The sequence below is a fragment of the Elephantulus edwardii genome, unplaced genomic scaffold (assembly GCF_000299155.1).
Source record: "Elephantulus edwardii isolate Elephantulus edwardi_28Jun2011 unplaced genomic scaffold, EleEdw1.0 scaffold00458, whole genome shotgun sequence".
NCBI classification, from domain to species: Eukaryota; Metazoa; Chordata; class Mammalia; order Macroscelidea; family Macroscelididae; genus Elephantulus; species Elephantulus edwardii.
The window spans coordinates 302428-313709 of record NW_006400208.1 but is presented as its reverse complement, the minus strand read 5'-3'; the positions used below and the strand labels follow the sequence as shown (position 1 = coordinate 313709).

The 11282-nt window shown below is 38.8% G+C and overlaps 1 protein-coding gene across 1 annotated transcript; it reads right to left on the bottom strand.

Annotated features, from left to right (window-relative positions):
* Positions 1-4614: 4614 nt before the first annotated feature.
* Positions 4615-6682, bottom strand: MKRN3 (makorin ring finger protein 3). The gene is given in 4 exon segments (XM_006903725.1): positions 4615-4631; positions 5120-5576; positions 5578-6275; positions 6649-6682. Coding segments are annotated over 4 exon segments (1206 nt in total).
* Between the last annotated feature and the right edge of the window lie 4600 nt (positions 6683-11282).

Here is an 11282-nt window from a genome sequence, read left to right as displayed (position 1 = left end):
ATGTTTATGAAAATTAATAAAATATAATTATAGAAAAGAAAAAAAAGACATGGTCTTTTCAGTCACTTGCTATGCATATGAGAGCTGAACAATGACTAAGGATGACAGAAGAAGAACTGATGCCTTTGAACGGGGGTGTTGGAAAAGAATGCTAAAGACCCCATCCACGGACTGCTAAAAAAACCAAACAGGCATGTTTTGGGGAGAGTACAGCCAGAGTTCTCCGTGGAGGCAAAGATGATGAAGCTTCATCTCATTTAATTTCTGGCATCTTGCTAAGGAAAGTTGTTCTTTGGAGGACATCATGCTTGGAAAAGTGGTTGGGTAGTGAAAAAGGGAATGATTCTCAGCCAGGTGGATTGACACAGTGACTATAACAATGGGCTTGAGTGTGTCAGAGATTGTAAGGATGGTACAGGATAGGTCAGTGTTTACACTGGTTGTTCATTCGTATACAACTCATAGCAACCCTAACAACAATATCAACTCTTCTTTTTAAAATTTTTATTTTAAATTGGTTTGCATACGGAATTTGTATACATTGTTTCACATTTTCTTCACTGACATTGTTCTTCATACACTCATTCCTGTACACTGGGCTTTATAAAAATCAGTCACCATGAAACCATACCCACCACTACTCTGCCTTTTCAGGTCTGCATAGGATCTTTCCTACTTCCTTCACACCCTCCCTCCACCCACCAAAGTGTATGACCCCATGATTTCCCCCACTCATCTTCACACCTCTACTCCTACCCCTTCCCTGTTGACCTTTTTAAAAAATAATAATTTGGTTTATTACTCTCCCTTTATTTACCTTGTGTTTCTTACCATCATTCTCATACATTGTGTCTTATAAAATTAGTCACCATTGATCTAGGCCTGCTGTTACCCCATCTTTCCAGAACTCCACTGGCTCTTTTGTAATTCCTTCACCCCCTTGTTCTATCCACCAAATTCTGTGAGCCCTTAATACCTCCCTCTCCTCACCTGCCCCCTGGCTTCTCCCCAAGCCTCTTTGGGTAGCCATACAAATCTTGCTGGTTATCCTTCTATTTTTACAATAATAGCCTTATGCAGTATTTGCTATTATAATGTTCTCTAGCCTCTTCCAAGTTATATAGAATTTTTTCAAAATCACTGCTCCTGAGTTTTCTTTTTTTGCAAAGTATGAACTTTAATCGTGCTAATGAGAAACCTATACTTGGACCAAGAGGCAGTCGTCAGAACAGAGCACGGCAACACTGCATGGTTCAAAATTGGGAAGGGTGTACGTCAGGGATGTGTCCTATCTCCATACCTTTTCAACCTGTATGCAGAGCAGATTCTCCGAGAGGCTGGGCCCTATGAGGAGAATTGTGGCATCAGGATCGGTAGATGATCTATCAACAATCTGCGTTATGCAGATGACACAACCTTGCTCGCTGAAACTGAGGAGGACCTCATGCACTTACTGCAGAGGGTCAAGGACTGCAGCCTTCAATATGGACTGAGGCTCAATGTCAAGAAGACAAAAATTCTCACCACTGGACCAATCGGTAGCATCAGGATGGATGGTGAAGAAATTGAGATTGTTCACAGCTTCAGTTTGCTCGGCTCCATGGTCAACACTCTTGGCACCAGTAGCCAGGAAATAAAAAAACGTATTGTGATGGAAAAGTCTGCTGTTAGGGACCTCTCTAAAGTACTCAAGAGCAACGGTATCTCTCTGGAGACTAAGGTGCGCCTGATAGAGGCCATGGTTTTTGCAATCACTTGTTATGCATCAGAGAGTTGGACAATGACTAGTGAGGATAGAAGGAGAATTGACGCCTTTGAGCTGTGGTGCTGGAGAAGAGTATTGAATGTACCATGGACTGCCAAGAAAACAAATAGATTCATCCTAGAGAGGGTTAAACCAGGCTGCTCCTTGGAGGCAAGGATTCTGGGGTTTCATCTGACATACTTTGGACATGTTGTAAGGAGAGACAGGTCTTTAGAGAGGGACATCATGCTGGGTAGAGTAGAGGGACAGTGCAGGAGGGGAAGACCCTCTATGAGGTAGATTGATTCAGTGACTGGGGTAATCAGGATGGGTGTGTCAGAGGCAATGAGATTGGCACAGGATAGAGCACGGTTTAGGGCTGTTGTACAAAGGGTCGCTATGAGTTGCGGATGACTCGACGGTATATAACAACATGAACTTTAATCAAGTTTACATAAATGGCCTTTATTTTACTCAAGTGAAATCCTTTATTCTTTTCATGTTTTTGTTTGAGTTTTATTTTTTAGCAAACACTTGCTTAAGATAAAGAAATATATACATAATACTGTATTTTAAAAGGCTTTAAGTATACTATGTGTATTATACTACTGTGTATAAAAAGGTTTGATGATTTTTTTAAAAAGACCATTTGGGAAAAAAAAGCCCTTTCAAAATACTACTGAACAAAACATAAACACATGCTAAATGGCCTTTAAAATTCACATGGAAGACAGAAAATTGTTGAGTTCATCGTGTTACATGCCTGAAATAGTTTCTAATTTTATACAAACTAGCATATTAGTTAGGTTAACTTTTGTTAGAAACTCAGCAGGCCTCAGAAAAATAACCAGGAATATATTAATTTGTAGGAAGTTCTGGTAACTTAATAGTAAAGAATTAACACTGCCAACTCAAAAGAATGCAGTCATATATAACAGTTTCTGTATAGGAGAAAGATGGGAAACCTCCTGTGTGATGTATTGTCTCTGAAAACCCACTGGAGGGTCAGCTGGTTTCAACTCAATAGTTTCTAACAACATATTGTCTCACACACACACACACACACACACACACAAAAACAAACCCCAACCCTGTTGTCTGAAGAGAATCTCATTTGGTTCTCTTCATTGGGGAAGTATGTTGTTATTATTGTTGTGCTCCTGAGTTTTCTTTCATAATCTTATATTTACCAAAGGAGATCTTGATGGTCTAATGGTAAGAGGTTGAGCTGCAATTTTACAGGATGCAGTCTGGATTCACCAACTGCTCCATAGGAGAAGAATGAACTATCTCCTTCCTTATCATTTACTTCCTTTAAAAATCTGCGGGAAGCACAAAAAAAGGTCACTACCACCACTACTACCATCACATGTACCTATTGACAACTTTGTAAAAATTCCTTTGTTTATAAAGACTAGAGGTAAAATACTCAATACAAAACACTGTGTCTGAGTCCAGAATTGTTTTGTTACAAAGGATGAGATGGTTCTAAACTCAATACCTGCTACCACTAGATTACAACCCATAGTGACCCTCTTTTGAGGTTTTGAAACTGTAAATTTTAACAACAGACACTGTTCATCTTTCTCGTAGGGACAAGGTGGTGGTCTTATGCTATGATAAATTTTCTAGTTAATAGTCCAATACATAGTGTACCACCAGAGCAATTTCTAACTCCATAGGGACATGCATTTCTAACTACCAAAGCCATGTTCTGAATGCCTTTTAGGATTTATATCTACCACAATTAGCTAAAGTCACTTGAATTGTGTCATTAGACACCAATCATTGGTGTCTGCATAGTGAAAGAAAGATTATTCACACACCTGACAATTATACAATACCTAAACATGTTACTCTTTAGTACTGCCTTTATTTTATTGTGTGAATATAATTGTGTTCAGGAATATCTATTCCTGGTTGCTTATTTTATATACGTATTTCAAACACAACTGTTTTATGCACATATTTCTTAAACTGGAAACCGCGCTTCAAGTATAATCATGTCAAGCTAAACAGGATAAAAACATGTACACATATGCATATGAAAAGATTGAAATTAAAATAGTTTCTATAGTTCTCAGCTAAGTTAATTTTTAAAGCCCCACACCCAGGTATCCAGGACAACAGTATTTCAAGAATAGCTAGCAGAAAGGCAGAACAAACAAGCTCAACTGATAACCCATGTGCCTTTGTTTCCGGACTGATAACCAATGTATCGTGTGCTTTTCCACTGCCCTGGAGTTTGAACTCATTGTATACTTAAGAATTTATGACACCACCCTATAGTTAAAGATCTATCTAACTGCTACATGTGCTACGTGACTGCTGCAAGTGCTACGTGCAAAAATGCTGTGTAAACCCTGAGCGAACACTGAACCAATGAATTCAAACTGTGCTTTCATCACCCAATGAGAAACTGATACTCAGTTGTATCCCCCTAAAGTGTATAAAAAAACCCAACTTTGTCTGCTCTCCGTCGGCTCCTTTGTCTCCTGCTAGAGATAAGGGTCGCCCGGAGCTCCGCAATAAACCTCTTATCTCTTGCTGTTGCATCAAGCCGGTGTCTTGGAGTCTTGGGTCTTCGCCGTCTACTCGGGACAGAACAGGACCAGCGGTTTGGGGGTCCTTCACATACATCTGATTCTATTCAAGAAAACCACAAAATAATCATGAGACAATGAGTACACACTAATAAGGAACAGGCATGTAAACAAATAGTGATAAGCAGCTACATCACAAGGTTCTGCAGTAGTCCATTTCTTTAAGGTTAGATAAAAACCTCTCGGTCAGACAAGATTCCTCCCTTTCTTGCCACATTCATCATGAGGGAGTTAAAAATGAGAATTAAAAATTCTGTAAAAGCTAACCTAAAACTGAGTGGGTCCTATTAAAAACAGAGAACACAAGATAAACTAAATCTGACAGTAGTATTTCACAGGAACAATGGTTACTTCTGCAAATCCTTTACAGAGGGTCAGCTATGAGTGAGTTCTGACTCACTGCACACAATAACAGTAACAACTTCAAGGACTTTTGTTACTTTTAAAGTTAATTAAACACCATAATTCTAGTAGAAAATCTATGAGGAAAGGAAGAGAGGGACATTGTATAAAAATTGCTTCTACAACCCCTTAAAGTGATAGATGGGTCTGTAAAAAGAATACAGCAGTTATTAGACAAAAGCACCTCAGCAAACGAAGCTACATGGCACAGCAGGGTCCTAAAGATTCAAAATGACAATATTTCTCATTGTAAAGAAGAGCAACTCTCATTGGGGAGTATCACCTCTCTTTGAAAGAAGATGTATAATCAACAGATTGGCCAAATAAAGTGCCATAAACCTTTTCCCACTGCACTGAAAGGCCATGATACCTCCCGCAAGTTGATTCCAGTAGGTGCTGGATCCAGCATCCTGACTCTGGTGAACTTCCCCTGGACTCTCAGGGTAAGTATGCTTATAAAAACAGTGCTCTCCGAAGGGGCAGCAACACCTGCCTTCATCAAAATACCTGCAGGGTTTGTTGCTCATTGCCTCTTTGTATTGTTGAATAAGTTTCTGCTTCTTTTCCTCGTCCTCCACCCAGAACTCACTGGGAATAACAAAGTTGGAAGTGACCCTGCACTATGGGCATGACTTGATGATCCTGCTTCCAAAATAACTGGCTTTCCTTCACACACGGATGCACTTAAAACAGTAGGTGTGGCTGCAGTTGGAAAGGATGCCAAAGCGGCAATCGCTGGGTTTGGCTTTCTCATAGACAACTTCCATGCAGATGCCACACACCTTGTCCATAGTGCAGTGCACAGCAAAAGAGAGCTCCATATTTTTTTTCATGTGCTTCTATGCACACCTTTATGTGCTCTGCTCGCTGGGCAGCATTCGTTGGGTGCAGAGTCTGCAGACCACACATGTCACACCTCTCTCCGTGGAGATACAAACATTGCTCTCCATAAGGACATTCACCTACATCGGCATGGGGGCAAAGCCGTTCCCCCACCCCTAAGACCAGCTGTTCTACATTAACTGCGGTCTGTGGGGGAGCGGCGGCGGCGGCGGTACAAAGAGCTCTATGGCCCCAATACGGATCCCTGTGGCCACAGTATGGCATTCCAGGAACAAACTCAATAGTATCTGCCCAAGATTCTACACCAGCTCGAGCAGCTGGAGAGCCCATATTGTCTGTCCCTGTTTCAAAAGACCCACCTTCTGCAACTGAGCCAATCAGAGGCAAGGAGCTGGAGGAAGCCGAAAGGGGGGCTTCCACCCCTTCCTCTCTGCGGGGCTGGGCCTGCGCAGGCGTCCCGGGATTTGCAGAAACCCCAGAGGGCAAGGCTCAGCCCACGGCAGCAGGCCCTGAGAGGTCATGAGAATAGCGGCGGTTCCCACCCTCCTTGCACAGCCCATGTACATAATACCTGCACATCACTAGCTTTGTCCAGCTGCCTCTAGTGTGGCCCTTTGTTAGTAGAAGCCTGGCCCCGCCCACCGCCGCTTGGGCCAGCCCAAAGTCTGACACACTACTGTGGGCTGGGCCTCACACCACCAGCCTCACGGAAGCTTCAGCAACCGGAAGACCGGTATCAGGGCCACCCTCTTCTGCACCTTCTGCACCTGTCGAGGCACAGGCGCCCTCTTAGGGTTCAGAGGGAGCTGCAGGCTCTTCCATATTAACAGAACTTGCCAGTTTCTCCAGGGTTCAAGCCCTGAGCGTAGGTCAGGGACCTGAATTTCTGCTCAAGGTCCGCTCCTCTCAGGTTTCCCTCCGGCTCCCTCCTCCCTGTGATTGTGAGTTCCTACATAATTCCTGTGCCAGCAAGGCGGACATTTCCGCTGGTGGCACAATCCGCCAACATCTAGAATTCCAGTGTGCTTTGTTTCAATCACGAGGGTACTTTGTTACCCTTCTTGTTTATTTCTTCGCACGACGTCGGCATCTTCTTCATTTTTATAATTCCAAATCCCTCTCATCGAAATGTCTGCTCCAGAAGATACAATCCAGACCTTCAAGGATTTTAATTAGTGGTTTAGTGTGTAGAGAGAGTTGTGTTGCTAACTCAACGGTGGTGCCTCTCTGTACTTGGAATGCATCAGCGGCTCAAAGGGAGGAAGATGAGCAGTCTTGTGCAATATACAGTCTCCAGAAACCTGCTTGCAGACTATCAATGAGTTATTTCTGACTCATAGCAATGAGTTGAGTTGGTTGGTTTGTTTTAGTTTGGGGTGTTTTGTTTTGTTGTGTGTCTTTGGTTTTTTTTTTTTTTTTTTAGTTTGTCATTCAGAAGGCTTGGAGACAGGCTGGATAGTAAGCACTGAGCCGCTAATGGAAAGAGCGGCCACTGGGTCTCAGCACCCATTCCATGGAAGAATGATGTGAGTCTGTTTCATAATAAAATTCAGCAAAAGCTAAATACAGTAGATTCTGAGGCTTTAATACAACTAGTGGGAGGAGACATTCGTCTTTGTATTCTTCTTGCAGATGTATTTCAACACTGTATTCTCATTAGCTGCTATCATGAAAACGATAGTGCATGTCTACTGTGCTTTTTAGGGTCACAGTAACGTTTGGTTTGAATATTTTTCATGAACACAAATATTTTAGTTTTCATATCTAATTTTAAAATCATATGCCTCTTTTTTGTTTCTTATGTTTAAAAGTTTATTTTGTGGTTTCTGAGCTATTTAACCAATGATTTTTACAAGTTCTATTTTTTTAAAAACTTGAGGACTTTAAAAAAAGATGAAGACAGTTTTAGGGACATAACACTCTACAGAAATGCATAGGGTTACCCAGCTAGTCAACCTTTGGGTTGCCTGAGTACTGTGAGTACAGTGAAGTAATTATTAGAAACTCATTAAAGCAATGTCTATTACAAGAGGAATATCTTTGAGATCTCCATAAATGTCTGTTTTAGAGTTGTCCAAACCACTAATCTACCAAAGGTTCTTTGATTTTAGTATGATAATCAGCCAAATTAGAAAAGCTATCGTGGTTTACATATACTGTTCTTAAACACTGGCAATTTTAAGATTTCTTTTCAGCTTTATAGACAGTACTTTCTGAACAGGCAGCCCTGAATGCCTAGACATTCTGCCTAGGCAGAAGTGGTGGTGGTGAGGGAGAAAATGAGTTTGACAATGAACACTTTGGTAAGGGCGTGATTTAATAATTTCAAAAGCAAACTACTCACGTTTTTTCCATGATCCTTTCTATTTATTTAGATCACCAAAGTTTTAAATTCACTACCAGGGAGCTTTGGTGTCCTACTGATAAGATGCTACACTGTACACTAAAGACTCCATGGAAGAAGGAGGGGCATTCTCCCCTGCTGTGAATTACTGCCTCTAAAAACCAGCTGGAGTTGGTTCCTATACCACAGCATATAACAACCACCTTTGAGTAAATAACAACTCTCTGTTGGATTTCCCAGGCTGTAAATCTTAACCAGACAAAGCGGCCAATAGTAGTGCTTGGTTGATTTTTAAGTATTTTAAGTATTACAAAACAGAATGTAAACAATCACCAGACTTTATCTACTATATAAGGCATAAGAAAGTGCATCAATTTCTGAGTTTAACATTTCCAAATGTTAAGTTTAGAGGGCAAGAGACATAACCAATTGAATTACAAAAGTGAAAAAAACCATAGCTTGATTAAAAACTAAGGTGCTAGGTGCAATAATGAATGAATGGAAATTCAAGTTCTTGGTAAACTTTCTTTAAAATATCAATAAAAAATTGAAAAAATAAGGAGCTATATAAAGCTGAGTGTAATAATGGAAATTAATATAACAACTCAATGTAAATAGTTAAAAATAATAAAGAAAGCCTATAGAAACAATAAAAATAACCAAAATTAGCTAAAGAAAAAAATTAGTAACAAGAGATTGTTTCTTAAAAAGAATGAAATTTGGTGAATTTAATGGAGAAAACAAACTTTAAAGAGATCACAAAGACACTATTCACAGTATCAAGAAAACAGAAACAAATACCCAACAACAAATAAGTAGAGAAATGCTGATACATTCACACAATGCAATACTATACAGAACTAAGGAACAAATAGCTATTTTGTAAAATACTATATATAACATGGGAGAGGCTAGAGAGCACTATGCAGAGTGAAATAACTCAGTTACATAGGACTAATACTGCATAAGACCACCACTGTGAAATAGGAGGACAGCAAAGCAAAGTATGCTCAAAAGGGGAAAGAGAAGGTGGAGGAGAAGAAAGGGGGAAACAACACAAGGATAGCAGAGGTTAGGGGGCAGGGTGGAGGGAGGATAAAGGAATAGGAAGGATTCCATGAGGACTCGAAGACAGGGGGATAATAAGCATAGACCGGTAGTTATTAATTACATAAATACAGTATATATTAATATATAAAACACAGTGTACATGAATGAAACAAAATGTATGTGAATGAGTACAAACCAATAAAAAGTTTTGTAGAGATGCTATCAGGAAAAACTTTAGGGTATTAAGTAGTTAAATATAGTTGAAGTGGTCTACTCTCTAGAAAACAACATCATCCCAAATAAAATGGGAGCAAATGGGATATACAATGAGACATACGATGAGACGTTTAGCTATATAAAAAAAACCCCAAAGCCAATTATTTGCAATAAAAGCTTTCCCAAAGGAAAAATTTAATGCCCAGATTACTTCATAATAAGGTCTATCAAATGCTTTAAAAGTTATTTTCCCTTCTTTTAATTATATATAAGTGACCAGACTTTGCAGTTCATCTTCCCATGTTGAGCATAAGACGGTACATTAGAGTTTCTGATGAGTAGAAGGCAGGAGATATAACTGGGGGAATAAGTATATGGGAGAAATAAGATTATAGAAATTTGTCACACAGTAGTTTTGCTATACAATTTCAATATAAGATGCTTGAGAAGAATCATAGTTTTTCATAAACATTAATGTAAATTCTATAAACATCTTTTTTCAAAACCAGTGCAAGTATTGTAAACATGAGGTTGGAAAACCATGTAGAAAGGTGCATGAAATGATACATGGTAAATGAAAAACTGAAAAATATAGTGATAATAATTAATGACAGAGAAGTATTCTTGGATAGAAAGTATTATTTAAAAGTGAATTTGGGTAAATGATAATAATATAAATAGGAAAAAGAAACTAAAAAATAAGACATTTTCTGTTAAAATAGTATGTATTTATGATAGAATTTCCTTTATCTGATAATGAATAAAATAATTTAATAACATTTTAATGTTAAAATGCTCCCAGATTTTCCCTTGGGATCAAGAACAAGGTTATGATGATATCTATCTATATTTAAATTAAAAATTGTACTGAACAGAAATTAACAACTATCTTGGTCTTGAAATGTTACACTTAATTTCCCCCTATTTGTGTGTATTATATTTTTATGTAAAAGGTACTATATTAAATATGTAAGGTTTTATATATGAGGGTTTGATTACAGAAACTAATAAAGTATTAAAAATATTGTACTTAAAGTCTTAACCAGTATAAGAAACAAAGATCAAAATAAAATGAATATAACTGGAAAATCTAAGTAGGAAACCACTGCTCTCCTGTTGGTTCTGATTGTGACCCTATGGGACAGTAGAACTGCCCATAGGTTTTCCAAAACTATAAATTTTTATGGGAATAGACTGCTCTGTCTTTCTTCCATGGAGTGGGCAGTGAATTAGAATCACTGACTCTTCAGTTAGTAGTTTCACACTTACAACACTGCATCACCAGAGTTCTTGTTACATGCCGTCAAGTCATTTGTGACTCATAGCAACCCTGTCTACAACAGCTCTGAACTCTGCTCTTTCTTGAGCCAACCTCAATGTTTCTGACACACCTACCCATCATCATCAATCATACATTGATTTAACCCATCACATACAGCGTATTCTTCTGTTGTGCTGTCCCTCCACCCTTCCAAGCGTAATGTGCCTCTCCAAGGACTGGTCCCTCCTTGCAACATGCCCAAAGTATGTCAAACAGAGCTTCAAAATCCTTTGCCTCCAGGGAGCAGCCTGGTTTTACCCTCTCCTGGATAGACCTATTTGTTCTCCTGGCAGTTCATGGTATGTTCAACATTCTTCTTCAGCACTATAACTCAAAGCTCTTTTATTAACAGAACAATACAGAAGACAAAAGATTCTACTTTTAAATTGTTAGAATTTATATATATGTATTTCAAGTTACACACAATTGTTTTAGTGTGTATGTATACATATATATATAAAACTTGCTTACTGAGGCCTTACGAATTTTACTGGTTCCTAAAGGAAAAATTAGTAAGGCCTCAGTAAACAAAGTCAGTGTACAAAATTTAACTCTATACATATTTTTTTTTCCATAGTGAACATTCACAAATTAGTTTTGAAACATAACATTAATAGAGCATGGAAATATTTAATGACCTACAGAACCAGCCTAAGATGTGTACCATTAACTATTATTGAATTAAACCCATTAACTGTTAAAAAATTTAGGAAGTCCTAAATAAGAATTAGGGAGCTCTGGTGGCCTAATGGTAAGAAG